The 18,642-nt window shown below is 41.9% G+C and overlaps 1 protein-coding gene across 1 annotated transcript in view; it reads right to left on the bottom strand.

The window, feature by feature from the left end:
• GRM3 (glutamate metabotropic receptor 3) overlaps positions 1–18,642 on the bottom strand; it is a 345,628-nt gene that overhangs the window by 126,975 nt on the left and 200,011 nt on the right. Inside the window, exon 2 of the mRNA XM_075857369.1 lies at positions 9,594–10,151. Coding sequence (XP_075713484.1) covers positions 9,594–10,061 — 468 coding nt within the window. The 5' untranslated portion in view covers positions 10,062–10,151. The remainder of the gene's footprint in view (positions 1–9,593; positions 10,152–18,642) is intronic.

Genomic DNA, 18,642 nt, shown 5'->3' with positions numbered 1-18,642 from the left:
TTTAAAGAAATTGTGTACATTTAAACTCCAAATGATCTGTAGTCTTAAGGCCCTTTTACACTGGGCGATTATCGTGCAGACGAGTGTTCATAGATGCTCGTTGCGATAATTGCCCTGTGTAAACCGGGCAGCGATCAGCAGACGAACGAGCTAACGCTGGGTCATCTGCTGGTCGTATCGTTTTAAAAAACGAAAAGATTATCGTTGTCAGCAACACATCTCTCTGTGTAAACAGGGAGACATGCTGCCGACATGATAATAATGGATGGGGATGAGCGATCGGAGTAATGACCGCTCGTCCCCATCCATAGATCCGTGTGACAGGAGAAAACGAGCGACGATCAACGATGTCTCGTTTATCGGCGCTCACTGCACCGGTCTATTGTCGGCCGGTGTAAAAGGTCCTTTAGTCATGTTCATCACAGCTGATCATTGACTTAAGGACATAAATCCACCACAGCAAGTCTCCTAAAGCTTGGTGACCATGCTATTAAAGGGAGGCTGTCATCACATTTTCACCTCCTGTACCGCTATATAGGGTTCGTTTTCAAACATACCCATGTGTGATACCCAGGAAAATTGCTGTTTATTTACTGTCATTGTACTGTTGCTTTAGTATGCAGGTTTTAATGTGCTTTATTCTGTAATCATGGTTGGTACTGAATTCACTTCCCTATATGACTCAGCAGAAACATAAATGGGCTGCTTGACCTTTAAAGAGGCTCTGTCACCAGATTTTGCAACCCCTATCTCCTATTGCAGCAGATCGCACACACAGAGCGATCTCACAGTCCTGCGCTCTCCAAGCGAATCGCGGCTTCCTTCACAAGATGGCTGCCGCAGGACCACCTGTTTAAGGTTACACCTCGTGGTACATCCTGTTCGTGACGCCAATTTGTGGTAACGCGGGCGCCGAGTCGCGGCGGGCGGGGCTCTCTGAGCTGAAGTTGGTATTCGCGCCCTTTGGTCACGGTGGCGCACTTTCTCTCTCCCGCGCCTCGGGCCGCAAAACCAGTGAAATAAGTGGTGCTTGTAGGATACACTGTTCTCTGTCCCCTGGGATGTTATGTGGTGTACCCCGAATAAGGATGTTCCAGGAGACAGGGTTCAATAAACTTTAACAGTAGTCTTACTGGGCACAATATGCTTGGTGGTTACTTTTGTTATAGAGGCAATGTCTTTAAGTAGTATAAACATATCACAGGGTATTGCAAATGGTGGTACCTCCTTCACCTCCCTGAATCTGTCTGTAAATCCTCCAAGTGTGCTGTGAGCTCTGCTCTTTCTTCTCTATACTGTGCTGGAAGGTGCGCTGCTGACTGTCCCAATCCAGTTGCACTATCACAGAGGAATGGTGTCCCTTGGGGATTCTAGGCTGTATGCAAGCTCCTTGCTTTGCTCTAGGCACTCAGTAGTGTCCAAGCTCCTTGTCTGGCTTCTGTGCCACATGCAACACACACTGACCTGCACTCCTTTCACTTCCACATGGCTGTAGCTGATCCTCTCACAGAATTCCTCTCAGCTCCACATGTCTGCTGCAGCATCTCCCTGAATCCAACTTTAGACACTGACTTGTCTGCTCTCCTCTGCCTGCTCGCTGCTGCACACTTCTCCACTGCGCTGCTCCACACACTGCACTGGGTGAGGTTTGTTCCTCTGTCCCCAGCTAGCTACACCCCTCCCCTCTCTCTGGAGAATACATCTTAAAGAGGCTCTGTCACCAGATTTTGCAACCCCTATCTCCTATTGCAGCAGATCGGCGCTGCAATGGAGATAAGAGTAACGTTTTTTTTTGTTTGTCTTTAAACGAGCATTTTTGGCCAAGTTATGACCATTTTTATATTTATGTAAATGAGGCTGTCTAAAGTACAACTGGGCGTGTTTAAAGTAAAAGTACAACTGGGCGTGTATTGTGTTCGTTACATCGGGGCGTTTTTACTTAATTTACTAGCTGGGCGTTGTGTATAGAAGTATCATCCACTTCTCTACACAACGCCCAGCTTCTGGCAGTGCACAGACACAGCGTGTTCTCGAGAGATCACGCTGTGACGTCACTCACTTCCTGCCCCAGGTCCTGCATCGTGTCGGACGAGCGAGGACACATCGGCACCAGAGGCTACAGTTGATTCTGCAGCAGCATCGGCGTTTGCAGGTAAGTAGCTACATCGACTTACCTGCAAACGCCGATGCTGCTGCAGAATCAACTGTAGCCTCTGGTGCCGATGTGTCCTCGCTCGTCCGACACGATGCAGGACCTTTGAGTGACGTCACAGCGTGATCTCCCGAGAACACCCTGTGTGTCTGCACTGCCAGAAGCTGGGCGTTCTGAAGAGAAGTGGATGATACTTCTCGTCAGAACGCCCAGCTAGTAAAAGTAGTAAAAACGCCCCGATGTACGCACATAATACACGCCCACTTGGACTTTTACGTTAAACACGCCCACTTGGACTTTTGCAAGCCTCATTTGCATAAATACAAAAATGGTCATAACTTGGACAAAAATGCTCGTTTTTAAAAAATAAAAACGTTACTGTAATCTACATTGCAGCGCCGATCTGCTGCAATAGCAGATAGGGGTTGCAAAATCTGGTGACAGAGCCTCTTTAAGATGTATTCTCCAGAGAGAGGGGAGGGGTGTAGCTAGCTGGGGACAGAGGAACAAACCTCACCCAGTGCAGTGTGTGGAGCAGCGCAGTGGAGAAGTGAGGAGAAGTGTGCAGCAGCGAGCAGGCAGAGGAGAGCAGACAAGTCAGTGTCTAAAGTTGGATTCAGGGAGATGCTGCAGCAGACATGTGGAGCTGAGAGGAATTCTGTGAGAGGATCAGCTACAGCCATGTGGAAGTGAAAGGAGTGCAGGTCAGTGTGTGTTGCATGTGGCACAGAAGCCAGACAAGGAGCTTGGACACTACTGAGTGCCTAGAGCAAAGCAAGGAGCTTGCACACAGCCTAGAATCCCCAAGGGACACCATTCCTCTGTGATAGTGCAACTGGATTGGGACAGTCAGCAGCGCACCTTCCAGCACAGTATAGAGAAGAAAGAGGAGCAGAGCTCACAGCACACTTGGAGGATTTACAGACAGATTCAGGGAGGTGAAGCAGGTACCACAATTTGCAATACCCTGTGATATGTTTATACTACTTAAAGACATTGTCTCTATAACAAAAGTAACCACCAAGCATATTGTGCCCAGTAAGACTACTGTTAAACTTTATTGAACCCTGTCTCCTGGAACATCCTTATTCGGGGTACACCACATAACATCCCAGGGGACAGAGAACAGTGTATCCTACAAGCACCACTTATTTCACTGGTTCTGCGGCCCGAGGCGCGGGAGAGAGAAAGTGCGCCACCGTGACCAAAGGGCGCGAATACCAACTTCAGCTCAGAGAGCCCCGCCCGCCGCGACTCGGCGCCCGCGTTACCACAAATTGGCATCACAAACAGGATGTACCACGAGGTGTAACCTTAAACAGGTGGTCCTGCGGCAGCCATCTTGTGAAGGAAGCCGCGATTCGCTTGGAGAGCGCAGGACTGTGAGATCGCTCTGTGTGTGACAGTAAGTGGATGACTGCACTGTTTTCTTGCTCCGTATTGTCTGCAGGGACAGACTGTTGTTAAGTAAAGACAGCACGACCGGAAGGTCTCTGATAAGATGTCGATGGAGGGAGATCGTGAACTGCCTGGCAGCAGTGGGACCCCCAGCACAGCGCACGCAATGGCAATAACGATGCCATATTATTTTGGAGCGCCCTGGCTCCCCAACTATAATGGAGATGCAAACAGCCTGAGAGACTTCAAGGAGAAGATGCAAGCCATGTTCCGGCTATACCTGGTTACCGTAGAGCAAAAAGTGGAAATGCTGATCGGTCAGTTAGGAGGAGCAGCCTTGAGGGAGGTGAAGACCTGGCCTCACACTGAAAAACGAACAGTGGAACGGATTTTTTAGCGGCTGAGCACTACCTTTGATACCCGGACTATGTCTGAACTAAAGATGCGGTTCTTTGGCACGAAGCAACAGCCTGGTGAGTCGTTATGTAATTTTGCCCTCAGTTTGCAGGAAGCGTTGCATGCTATTAATCAAGTGGATCCACATGAAGTGCTGAATACAGACAATACCCTGAGGGATCAATTCGTTGAAGGAGCAAGGAAAGAAGCTACAAAGACGCAATTGAGAATCTTAGCACTGCAGAACCCTGACAGCTCGTTCCTAGACTTTAAATAGATGGCCATCAGAGTCCTAGGGACCGAATCAGAGTCCAACCCAGTCCAAACCCGCCCATGAACAGAACCCCAACGGTGCAGCGCCAATGTCTGGTATCACAGAAATTGTCACGCAGTGTGCTCAGGCACAGGTGCAGGATGTGGCAAAGGAGTTGCAAGTGCAGGTTGCAGAACTGGCTAAAGATCTGACAGAAATGTGCCGGGAGCTGAGAGAACTTAAACAGCAACGCCGACAAGATGAAGATCGCTGGTCTCCGAGAGGTAGGCAACATTACAGCCCCGGTGGGGACAGTTATAGAAATTTTGGGAGAATGCCCACTGACCAGTTTGATTCCCAAGGAAGACCCATTTGCAGGCGGTGTAGGAGAAGTGGTCACATTGAGCGAGAATGCCAGCATTTAAATGTGAATCTCCCCAGGCCAAGGACCAACCCTCGGGAGGAGAGCGCATAGGTCCAGATCAGTCAGAGTGGATTCCCCGATACATTGGGCGCTGTCCTGTGGTCACTATCCAGATAGATGGAATCCCGTTTGCAGCATTGTTAGATACCGGTTCGCAGGTGACAACAATACAAGTGTCACATTATGAACGACATTGGAACCTAGATCAGCTATTGAAAAGTCCAGAAACATGGATTAATGTTATAGCCAGTAATGGACAGATCATTCCCCATCAAGGATATTGGGAGCCAACATTCAGAGTTGGACAGACCGAACTCCCACAACAAGGCCTGATAGTGGTTGACGTTCATGATGACGAATTTCCCCCAGTGGTCCTAGGCATGAATGTGCTGCAGAACTGTTTTGTAGAACTCATGGTGGCCCTAAAGAAGGATCTGGGCTTAGCCCCATCGTCAGAAAGAAGAGTAATCCAGCAAACTCTCTGCTTGTCGCATGGACACCAGAAATTTGCCAACCTAGATGGAGAAATTTGCAAGGTCCGAGTGACTGACAGACGACCAATATTGCTGCAACCAGGTACAGAGACTATGATACAGTGCAGGGCACGAATGGGTCTGCGTGGCTATGCACAATTTGCCAACCAAAATGCCATGACAACAAGGAGACGAACCCCGCCCCCATCTAAACAAGTGCCTGTTAACCTACAAACAGAGAAAGTACATTGGGCTCAGGTCCAGAAAGAAAGCAGAGTCTTGGAAAGTTTAAAAACCCTTCTTGAATCTGGAAGAAAACTCATCAGGAGTCAGCGTATCAGTGCCGATCCAGAGTTGGTGAAACTGTTAAGGCAGAGAAGACGGCTATTCATAGGAAAGGGTCAGCTATACAGACGCACTCTAGATCCAATCACTTATGAACGTGTGAATCAGATTGTGGTGCCCCGGCAGGACCCTAGCATAGTCCTCGAAGCTTACCACGACCAGTCTGGTCATTTTGGGTGTCAAACGACTGAAGCCACTATAAGAAGATGGTTCTTCTGGATTGGAATGAGAGAGGACATTGAAAAATGGTGTCGAGAATGTACTTCTTGTGCAGTGAGCCGAAGAGAGCAACCTGGCCAGAAAGCGCCACTACATCCTATTGTGAGTCATAAGCCGCTGGAATTAGTTGCACTTGACCATGTGAAGCTGGAGCCAAGCAGAACTGGGTTCACCCATGCTCTGATCATCACTGATAGAAATGCTGAAAACTGTGCCTACTCATCGAAGAGCAGATTGGCCCATTCTTCTTCCAGAGCTAACTTATTTGTACAACAATACCGTCCATTGTTCCACCGGATACACTCCATACTTCCTGATGTTTGGTCGTCAAGGCAAACTACCATCTGATATAGCTATGGAAGTTCAAGTCAGCGATACCATCAATCCACTACCACGAACAGACTGGGTAGCAGACCATCAGCGTCGCCTGAATGAAGCCAACAAAATGGTTGAGAACCGGATGAAAGTCGTACGTCAGAGACAAGAAGAGGACTATAATTCCAATTCCAACGCTGAACCTTTGAAAGTTGGAGATCAAGTCTGGTTAAAGAAGAACCACAGAACCAGCAAGCTAGATGACTATTGGGAACCAAGGCCGTACACTGTGAAAGCCATTCCTCATCCAGAAATAGAAATCTACGAGATTGAAAAAGAAAACGTAGAGAGTACCAAGGTGGTACACTGTAATCAGCTGAAACTTTGCCTGTTGAAGGATTCTAGAGAGGAAACCATTCCAGATGAGACACTCTCTGAGGGAAGACTGGAGTCACCCATTGAAAATGCAGGTAACTTGTTCCCGTTTGGCTGGCCTTTCGGTCCTTGGATGCAACTAGGTGTCCCACAAGTTGTCCCTAGCCAAAGTGTGCCAATTGAGTCCCACCCAGAATTTGTTCCGAGCTACTGTGAACTTATTGACTCTCAGCCCCCTACTACTTGTGATCCTCCTAGAAGGTCAGAGAGAGCCACCAAAGGTAAAATGCCTGAACGATACTGTGACTGAATAGACATTTCTATGCTACAGACTTTCTATGGAGCCCTATAGTTACATTGACCCCCCAGTTGGCTGATGCAGCCTTGATTTGATTTTTGAAACCCAGAGACTGTCCTGAACTTTATTTTGAAACCCATGTTGCGCACGTTGCGCCACATCTCTATTGAGTCTATTGAAGTGCATCGCAAGGATTGTCGGCTGTACCATGCGCCTTGCAAATGGCGCCAGAAGATGTCTTGCCATATGGACGTTGTTGCTGGATATATTGAGAGACACTAGTTTTACAGTATTGCCTTAATATTTTTGCATTTCAGGAATGCACTATGGACATTTTCTGTTATGATGCAAAGTTTACCTTTGATATGTGAATATGTTATATTGCATATTTTTGTCCCGTTTTCGTTGCAGGGGAGACAGTGTTGGGGACGACCCTGATTTTACCGGGGACAAATGTGATACCCAGGAAAATTGCTGTTTATTTACTGTTATTGTACTGTTGCTTTAGTATGCAGGTTTTAATGTGATTTATTCTATAATCATGGTTGGTACGGAATTCACTTCCCTATATGACTCAGCAGAAACATAAATGGGCTGCTTGACCTTTAAGATGTATTCTCCAGAGAGAGGGGAGAGGTGTAGCTAGCTGGGGACAGAGGAACAAACCTCACGCAGTGCGGCAGTGTGGAGCAGCACAGTGGAGAAGTGAGGAGAAGTGTGCAGCAGCGAGCAGGTAGAGGAGAGCAGACAAGTCAGTGTCTAAAGTTGGATTCAGGGAGATGCTGCAGCAGACATGTGGAACTGAGAGGAATTCTGTGAGAGGAATAGCTACAGCCATGTGGAAGTGAAAGGAGTGCAGGTCAGTGTGTGTTGCATGTGGCACAGAAGCCAGACAAGGAGCTTGGACACTACTGAGAGTGCCTAGAGCAAAGCAAGGAGCTTGCACACAGCCTAGAATCCCCAAGGGACACCATACCTCTGTGATAGTGCAACTGGATAGGGACAGTCAGCAGCACACCTTCCAGCACAGTATAGAGAAGAAAGAGGAGCAGAGCTCACAGCACACTTGGAGGAATTACAGACAGTCAGGGAGGTGAAGCAGGTACCACCATTTGCAATACCCTGTGATATGTTTATACTACTTAAAGAGGCTCTGTCACCAGATTTTGCAACCCCTATCTGCTATTGCAGCAGATAGGCGCTGCAATGTAGATTACAGTAACGTTTTTATTTTTAAAAAACGAGCATTTTTGGCCAAGTTATGACCATTTTTGTAGTTATGCAAATGAGGCTTGCAAAAGTCCAAGTGGGTGTGTTTAAAAGTAAAAGTCCAAGTGGGCGTGTATTAGGTGCGTACATCGGGGCGTTTTTAATACTTTTACTAGCTGGGCGCTGTGAAGAGAAGTAACATCCTCTTCTCTTCAGAACGCCCAGCTTCTGACAGTGCAGATCTGTGACGTCACTCACAGGTCCTGCATCGTGACGGCCACATCGGCAGCAGAGGCTACAGTTGATTCTGCAGCAGCATCAGCGTTTGCAGGTAAGATCGACTTACCTGCAAACGCTGATGCTGCTGCAGAATCAACTGTAGCCTCTGGTGCCGATGTGGCCGTCACGATGCAGGACCTGTGAGTGACGTCACAGATCTGCACTGTCACAAGCTGGGCGTTCTGAAGAGAAGAGGATGTTACTTCTCATCAGAGCGCCCAGCTAGTAAAAGTATTAAAAACGCCCCGATGTACGCACATAATACACACCCACTTGGACTTTTACTTTTAAACACACCCACTTGGACTTTTGCAAGCCTCATTTGCATAACTACAAAAATGGTCATAACTTGGCCAAAAATGCTCGTTTTTTTTAAATAAAAACGTTACTGTAATCTACATTGCAGCGCCTATCTGCTGCAATAGCAGATAGGGGTTGCAAAATCTGGTGACAGAGCCTCTTTAAAGACATTGCCTCTGTATCAAAAGTAACCACCAAGCATATTGTGCCCAGTAAAACTACTGTGAAAGTTTATTGAACCCTGTCTCCTGGAACATCCTTATTCGGGGTACACCACATAACATCCCAGGGGACAGAGAACAGTGTATCCTACAAGCACCACTTATTTCACTGGTTCTGCGGCCCGAGGCGCGGGAGAGAGAAAGTGCGCCACCGTGACCAAAGGGCGCGAATACCAACTTCAGCTCTGAGAGCCCCGCCCACCGTGACTCGGTGCCCGCGTTACCACACATGTTTCACAAGTCAGACTATCATGATCCATAAAACAGTGCTTTTATTCCTCCTGGCACTGTATGCAAATGAGACCTGCAGAGTCCTGCAATTCAGGAGGTGTCCTGCATTCTTTGTGCTTTATGCTGAGATTGCAGGACACTTTAGTGTTCATTTGCATACAATGCCCAGAAGAATAAATGCACTTTTGTAGGGTTCATGATGGCTTGATTTGGCAACATAGGTATGTTTGAAAAGCTATCATCCTTCCCTATATGGTGGTATTAGCGGTTTGGTAGGTGAAAATGTAATGACAGAACCCCTTTAAATCTAGTAAAATTCTAGTTTTCTGTACCTGCACATCTCAAACACATTACACTAAGATCTCAACACAGAGCAGCCCATCAAGAGAACACAGGACTAGGTTCTACATCTTAAGAAAGCTAAAGAGAAGTACTTGTTCAGCACAAGGATGCCCTTCTCATTTTACTGGAACCATATTCACAGGTCATCAAAGCTTGAAATGGAAATTTGAGCTGAGCTTTTTATTGGCAGAGATCATTCAACTCTGACATGTTAGGGAAAGATACAATAGGGCTTCAATTGCTAGAGTCCTTTTCATGAACAAATAATATTACTCATTTTATTATATAATAAATTTTTGATGTTCAAATATATATATATGACTTTTTATTGCTTTTAGCAAATAAATACATTAAATTGCTTACCTGTATAGATACACTGCTATATGAACCACCAATCACTCCAGCAATAAGTAATGGACTGTTCCCTTGAATGGCAAGTGAACCATCTGGACACACGTATTCAGCTTCATCCACCTTTGTCAATGAAGCCCTGACAAACTCCAAGGATTGTTCCAGTGCATAGGTGTCCCTTGAACAAGTATCTAAAATGTGAACACCTAATTTTACTCCAGGAAGAAGCATACTGTCTCGGTTAATATGATCAATTGCAAACAACATAGCTTCCAGGCGCTGTATACCTCGATCTTCATTAATCCTTCCACATTCTTCTAATCCTGTGCCCTTTTCTTTTATTGGAAATAGACCTCCTAAAACAAGATCACCCTCAAACTTGATCTCTTTCCTCACAAAGTTGTGGTCACTTGAAGAAAGCAAAACTCCTTTGGAAAATAAGGCCAAAACAACCAATTGAAGGCTGGAAAAAGTCTTCATGATTTTTGCTTCTTAGTATAAGGGTTGCACTTGCAGGTTATAAATCCTCCATACCAGAATCATTTATGTATATGCAATACCATCACATTCCTACAAAGATAAAAGAAAGATTTGTTTACATGACAGGCTTGAGATGAAGTGATGATAAAGTAATAATTTTATGATTGTGATCCAGGCAATTTGTGTTTTATATTTAAGAGTTGGGAACATATTAGGGAATATATTATATTGCAGTTTCTCATTGGTTTGAATTTTAAGGTTAAGACGTAATTTCTACCACTGTCCATTTCTGGTGTCCTTGTCCATGTGACCCAAAAAATAGTAAGGAGTAAAACAGCACAAGTCCCCATAAATGGGATGGTATCTCGATGTCCTGTATTGGATAAATTACAGCCGATCATCTACAATCCTTCCACTAGTGTTTGGACAACAGAGTATATTAAATCACAGCCAGAGACAATGGATGAATCGGTCACATGTGTATATCATGTGACTTTTTCTCTATGACGTCACACGGACGAGAAGACCCTGGTCTATCATTTTTTACATGCAGGGCAGTGCTACTTCAGAATCGTAAATGGCACCAGATGGAAAATGAAGATCATGAAAAATATGAAAACATTATTCCAGCTCACAACTGCTGCTATGGGTCTCCTGTGTAGCGCTCGGATTTACCTCATGGCTGACATGTATTCGTAGGAAAAATAGACGTTGAATCTAGCTCTTCAGAATAAAACGTCCAATCTTTATTTCTTATCGATTAAAAAATTGTACAGTGACATCAGGGGTTGGGTATAGAAAGCCTACGCGTTTCTGACGGTTCCTCCGTCCTTACTCATGGCTTGTGTGTGCTGTAGAACAACAAGTCTCATATAGTACAGGTGCCCTATCAGATTCAAACAGGGGCTGGAAATAGTGTGTGAAATAACATAATATAATTGGTCTGTCTTCAACATGTGACACTACACTACCCATTACTGGACATGCAGTATGCACCACTATGACTAGTAGAGCGCATCATACTACATTTAAATAATTAGGGGAGTGTTCAGTTATGTATCACCCTCCTATTGGCACATTTGAAGCGCTGGATTCAACTTCTATTTTTCCCATAATGAAGATCAATTAGTAAGTTACATGGCATCACATTTCAGACTCATTTAACACATATTAAAGTAAAGTGGGCAACCCCTTTAACCCCTTTTGCCAGAACCCATTGATTTTAATGGGTTCTGTCGAGTTTCCGTCATGGTGTCCATAGTTTTGCTGGACAATATAACGCAGCATGCTGCGCAATTTTGTCTGACAAAAAGATGGAATTTGCAATGGAGGCCCCTAATGAAGCCTCCGAAGCAGATGGTAACATGGTAACAGAGCCTAATATGTCAAAACTATGTGATGCATTTGAGCACATGCATAAGCAGTATGACTATGTTGCCAGTGAATAATGATAACTATAATTACTGCTACAACATTTTTGCAGGTAATTGGGGGATTTAGAGCAGGCTTTAGCACATTTAAGGCTAAGCAAATTCGCTTGGTCAAACAATAACTTCAGTGCATACTAACAGTTGCTGCAGGGTATAATCCAAGTTGGAAATCTAATTAGGTAAATGTCCTTGGTTGATTGTCACATAAAGAAACAAATATGTCCATTAAAATTAATGAGACTACGTGTGTAAGCATCATCAATAGCTATGGACATGTGGTAATCAGCATTTGGCTTCTCTGAACAGGAAAAAATAATAATTTGTAAACTCAAATATATTGCCGTTACTAAAACATAGTCATTTTCTCTCACTGAACCCAAATTGTTTACGCTGTATAATGCATAAACAGTCTGTGAAGCGTGTCTAGAGAAAGGCAAATAGAATGCTTTTCTTAGGAGGCAGGGATGGATTATGGCCCTTAGACATTTCTTATTCTTAGCTTTACCTTAATCTGGAGAACACAGTTAAGATTTTATTATCATTGTGTTACAAGTCAGTATACTCAGTATTTCAGTTTGTTCCCACCTTCTCTGAAAATAAAATGTATTGGGCCATACAGCAATTTGTTCTTGTATTGCAAGTACATAGAAGGTGAGACCAAAACAAATGGTATATAAAAAAAAGGAAAAAAAGAATGATAAAAATTTATATTGAAATTGGGTTGTCTCATGAGTGACTCTGACTCCTGGAATTCCTGGAGATCAACTGTCATCGCTAGGGGGGCTGCCACTGTAATATTACATGCTGGCCATTCAAATGAATGGCTGACTATGTGATACAACATGTTGGGACAGGGAACGGGCTGCTTTTGCTTATTAGCTCTCAACTCTGGCTAAAAGAGGGGGTTCCCGAGCATGGGACCTCCCATTTTGACATCCATGAGTACTAACAAGACATATGATGTTGTTGTTTTTTCCATTGAACTATATGTATAGTGCTAAGATAATTATATTATTGCCTATGAGTCATCTAAACTACTCCTGTCAGTATCCCTTGTTTTAATAAAGAGACAGACGACAGGTAGACAGAGGGGAAAAATCCAATGTGTGTGTAGTTGATTCTCATGGAGTTCATTTAGGGCATTTTATCATTTTCATTTCATAGATATGAATTTACTTAATTACATTTGACTAATATTGTAATGTTATTAATTTAAAATTGACAGGTCATATGTTCCAAATTACTGACTATATATGACAAGATTATATGATTCTTATGCAATTCTGTGCTTTATATGCCAAACTTGAGTTTTTCTATTCTGTAAGAAGAATAATTCAATGTCAATCCATGATACTTTTGTAGCTACCAGAATAGTACCAAAGTGAATTACTAAAGAAACACAATTCTCTAATACCTTAAAGGGAATGTGTTGCGATTTATTTTATTTTATTTTTTTAATTTTTTAATTGAACAGTTAGTGTAAAAATGATTAAACATTGTTCTAATTTTTTACTTTTTTTCACTAGTCAGGAAATATTATAAATTAGATTCTAATTTATAACACTTCCCAGTGCTGGTCACTAGATGGAGCAATTCCCAAAATTTCAGCATTGCATGTGGTAAAGCAACCACATTGCTTTATGCTGCAAAATTTGGGAAAACTCACTCGCTCTAGTGAGCTCTCAGAATCCCCCCCTCCTTTATCCTGGCTAGTGCCGGGAGAAACGAGGGGATTGAACGGTCAAACCTCCTACACTGTGTGTCTCCATTTTTTGAGCTAACACACAGTGTAGTGGATTGACATACACTAGTAAACACACAGTAAAACACGAACATACATAGAAATAACTTACCTGCTCCAGTCGCCGCCGCTCCCTCCGGTCTGTCCGCTCCGTCTGCTACCGCCGCTCCAAGTGCACAAGTCCGGAAGCCGCGACCAGAAGTAGTAATCTTAATGTCCGGCCGCGACTTCCGGTCTACAGGAAAATGGCGCCGGACGGCGCACAGTTCAACTTGGACTGTGTGGGAGCGGCGCATGCACCGTTCCCACACAGACGGCGTACAGCATAGTGAATGGAACGGGCCCCGTTCGCATTCACTATGGGAATGTAGCTGCCGTATTCCATGTCTGTATGTGTCGTTAATCGACACATACAGAAATGGAAAAAAAAATGGCAGCCGCCATAGGGAAGAAAAAGTTCAAAAATAAAAAAAAGTAAAACACAAACACACAAATAAATATAAAAGTTTTTAATAAAACACTAAAATCAAACTGATGTAAAAAAAATTTTTTTCGTGACACTGTTCCTTTAATTACCTTTAGAAGCAGGATATGGAGGAAGCCCTCAGAGATGTAAATTTAAGCTCAACAGAGTCCCCAACTGTTAGGTGACATTTTTTTTTTCTCAAATGTTTCTATTTAAGATTTTCAAAAAAGTACATTGGCTATAATGGCCTATTAGTCCCCACACAAGAGGTTGTTGATAGCCATACAAAAAAAGGCTAGGAGCAAAGGATCTACACAATCTTTGAACAGATTGATTAGTCGCAAGATATATAAAAACTGAGTAAAAGTAATAGAATAGGAGGGTTGGAATGACCCAAGAGAGACACAATTAGATGACATGAAAAGTGAAGTAAGACCTTGCCAGAGAGTCATATATCTGGGGTAAAGGGTTCAGTGAAGTTTGAATGCCCGAAATGTTGAAAGCTGATCCAGGGCTCCGAGGTCTTCCATAATCCCTGTATAGTGTCAGACCATATCCACTGAGATTAGTGCCGATTTCCATTTCAAAGCAATATGGATCCATGCATTTGTATTGAGAAAGATTGTGAATTTTGTTGGGGCAGCTTCGAGGTTTGTTAGCTAATAGAAGGGATGGTTTCTTGGGGAATGAAATGGATGTTACCCTATCAATGAGGTAGAATTCTGACCAAAAGGAAGTTACCTTGGGGCACGTCCATCATATTTGTAATGTGGATCCAAGGTCAGGGCATGCTCTAAAGCAGAGCGGAGAGGAAGTGGGATATAGATAATAGACCCTAGTAGAAACCAGGTAGGTCCTACGTAATATTTTAAAATAAGATTCAACTAGTGTAACCTGATGGCTGTCTTTAAATATTGTGGTGCAGCAGTGTCGCCATCTTTGTACTGAGAGCTGTATGCTAAGATCTTGTTCCCACTTGAGCATAAAAGGTAGTTTAGTCTCTATTGGGGGTTGATTAATTCTATAGTATATAAAATAAATATGACTAGGACTGATGGGGGAGATTTGACAAAGAAATTCAAATGAGGTAGAAAAGGGTACTATGTGGCATTTTGAATACTGGTGTCTTATTCTGTGGGAGAGGGGCCTTTGGATCCCCTGAGGAACCAGGGCCCAGGTGTGACTGCTACTTCTTTCCCCCAATAGCTTTGCCCCTGTGGGGAGACTGCAGAATGTACTGATGGCTGTAAATGTTGAATGCACAGCACTGGTAAAAAAACCAGCAGTGCATAATTTTATTTTTGGGGACTGCGCCCTTTATCAAATTGTTCCCACTTGTAAAGGAAATAGGAGTCTATTAGAGAATATAAGGTGACTACTAGAGAATATCTGATAATAATACAGTTCCCTAAGAAACAAGAGAAGGTTTATGGGTGAGCCATTGCTTTAAATTTGAAGGTTACCTTTAAATCGTACAATTAATAAAGATAAATATATATTTATACCAAGTTTCTATTTTGGGTGCAAAATTACATAAATTCATCAACTAATTATCTTCTGATTAGTTTAAAAAATGGAAACGAATCTTCACAAAAATAAAGAAATAAAAGGGACAATCTGTTATAACAGAAGTGTGCCCAAAGTTATAGGCATTCTGTCAGGAACGGCACCGCACCATTAAATATCTCGTTCTACGCTCTAAGACTTGCTGTAACTGTCAGCAAAACACTTTACTTCCTGCTGAGTGAATCCAGCAATTTATAACTAGTAATCAAAGTATCATTACATTATCACCATAAGCCTGTCATCAAGTCCATTAGTTTAAAGTCAAGCATTATTACCCCAGAACTGTAACTCTCTGACTTTGTTTTTTTATGTTATTAAAATAGCACATTGAATACAAATAAAGCTGAGTGCATATTTGACTTTATAATAGCATATTAGCTTTGCTCACTACAAAGAAGATATTTTACATCAATACATGTACCCATTGAGGTTACCAAATCCAAGAGGTTTTAACATTTCAAAATTCAATTTCAAAATTTCTTGACAGCAAGTAAAAATGTATTACCAGGGCAATTATCATTATTACTACTAAAGGAAGGTAATACCACTTGAATTACTCTTCACACATAATTTCTCTTGTAAGATCTTTAGCTCTTGCATTATATTAACCCCTTAATGACCAGCCTATTTTAGGCCTTAATGACCAAGTTATTTTTTACGTTTTTCCATCGTCTCATTCTAACAGCTATAACTTTTTAATTTTTTTTGTCGACATTGCTGTATAAGGTCTTGTTTTTTTGTGGGAGAAGTTATATTTTTTAACACCACCATTTTGTGGTACATAGAATTTATTGATTCACTTTTATAAAAAATTTTTTTTGGGGGGGAATAGAAAAAAACAGCAATTTCGCCACACTTCCTTGCGTCCTACATTTATGCCGTTTACCGTGTGGTATAAATAACACAATAACTTTCTTCAGCGGGTTGTTACGATTGCAACGATACCAAATTGATATCGATTTTGTATGTTTTACTACTTTTACACAGTAAAAACCTTTTTTTTTTTTATATTTTTGTCTCCATATTTGAAGAGCTATAACTTTTGTATTTTTCCGCCGATGCAGTTGTGTGAGGGCTTTTTTTTGTTGCAGAACGACTTGTAGTGTTTATTGGCACCATTTTGTGACTTTTTGATAATTTTTTATCCCATTTTTTTTAAGGCGGAATTGACAGAAAACAGCAATTTTTGTATTGTTTTTTATTTTATTTTTTATAGCGTTCACCGTGTGGGTTATATAATGTAATAACTTTATAGTTGGGGTCGTTACGGATGCAGCAATACCAAATATGTGTAACTTTTTAACTTTTTTTGTTTTTTTTAATAATAAAGCATTTTGTAAGGGGAAAAAGTGGGTTTTTCATTTTTTTAACGGTTTTTGTTAATTGACTTTATTAAACTTTATTTTTACTTTTTTACTAGTCCCACTAGGGGAATTCATTATGCGATCCTCCGATCGCTTTTATAATACACTGCAAAACTTCTGTATTGCAGTGTATTGGTGCCTGTCCATGTAAAACGGACAGGCATCTGCTAGGCCATGCCTCTGGCATGACCTACAGGCAGACCTGAGGGGCTTTACTAGGCCATAGAAGACACCGACACCTTATTGCCGGGTGCTGGGGGGATGAGAGGGAGCTCCCTCCCTCTCTCCAAAACCACTCAGATGTGGCGCTAGCTATTGAGCGCCGCATCTCAGGGGTTAAACAGGTGAGATCGATACTTATATCGATCTAACCCGTTAGAGCAGGGTTGCCCCAGCCCTCAGCTACCTTTGGTAGCTGAGAGCAGGGAGATTTAACTGCTATCCAGCGCTGAGTCCTTTTGGGTCTGTTAAAATAGGAAGCTTCTTCCAAGTTTTATTTTCAATAAAGTTAAAAAGAGCAGAAATAGTGAGTTCGGGTATTTCCAAAGTACAATAGAGGGTTTAGCAGTGTGAGCGGTGCCTACGCGTTTCTGACGCCAACTGCGTCCTTAGTCATGGCTTCTGATGTTTCTCGCTCGCAGTCTAGGAATTTATATCCGGTCGTTTTTGGCAACAGTTAATTGCGGTTCAACTGGGGAACTCCCTGGAACGCAGGTCATTTCCTATATCACTAGCAGTTTACTCTGTAGAACGGATGAACAACATCTTCAACACCCTTTCTTCAGGTAAGTAATTTTCATTCTATCCTTTCTAATATTATGTGATTGTATCATTTCATTGAAAGTGTTATAATCTGTATAACTGTGTTATCGCTTGAGATTGCGATATTCCAAAAAAGACAGCAAAATAATTCCATCCTTTGATGTAATCTAACAAAAGAAATACTGACTGGTTAAAAACATATATAAGTGTACGTAACATGAGTATAAAAATTACTAGTTCTGTGGGAGGTACTGTTCAGGAAAGATTTACTGTATTTTTGTATAAGATATATTTTTACTACATTATATAACTTGGTGTTCAATAACACATTTTATTATATATATTATTTTATTATATATTTATGAAAGTTTCGTACAATAAAGTATGTAAATGAAAAAGTCTAGTTTCAAGTGTCCGATCTGATAGACTTGTTGAATTTAAGACACAAAATAGATGCCAATTTTAACAATAAGGAAAAATAATTATAACACATTTGATGGCTAGAAGATCCATTTTTATCGAGATTGAATGGATGCATAGTATTAACTTGAAGGTAATTTGCATCAAAGTAGAATAATCCCTAGAAAAGGGGAAATTATTAATTTGTCTTATATTTTGGCCCCAATGCTCTTCTTTGTTTGGCAATATTTTCAATTACTTTATATTTATTCAATAATCTCTGTCTATCAAAACATTGAATTTTGGAGATATGTTTGGAATTGTATTAAATTTTTCTGCTGGTCAATCTCTGGATTGTTTACCTAATCCTAGTGTATCTAAGAAATGGATATGCTTTTTGGCCAATCGGTAGATGTTTATTGTTATATTGAATCAAGAGTTTTTATGTATGTAAATTAATAATGAAACATTAAATCTTTTCTTAAATTGAGGCCGTTGGGTACTCGTGTTCGTAATCTATAGATCCAATATGCCTCTCTTGTATGTTTCTTATGTTTAATATCCCCTCCCCTCTTAGGAGTGTAAATTTTTTCAATGGCATAACAAATGAAACTGTTAGTTGATCTATTGTGATGATGGATGAAATGCTTTGCCGCATTTGAAATATTCAGTATATATATATATATATATATATATATATATGTATCCAAAACCACATGGCTAGAACACAAAGGGTTCTTTATTTGTGGCAACAACCCTTGCAAAGTATGCCTGTATGCGACCCCAAAAAAAGTTTTCTTAGATTCAACTAATACTAATACCTTCACAATTAATAATTACATCAATTGCAATT

Source organism: Rhinoderma darwinii, chromosome 3, assembly GCF_050947455.1.
Source record: "Rhinoderma darwinii isolate aRhiDar2 chromosome 3, aRhiDar2.hap1, whole genome shotgun sequence".
Classification (NCBI taxonomy): domain Eukaryota; kingdom Metazoa; phylum Chordata; class Amphibia; order Anura; family Rhinodermatidae; genus Rhinoderma; species Rhinoderma darwinii.
The sequence above is the reverse complement of the archived record's forward strand: the minus strand, read 5'-3'. Positions and strand labels throughout refer to the sequence as shown.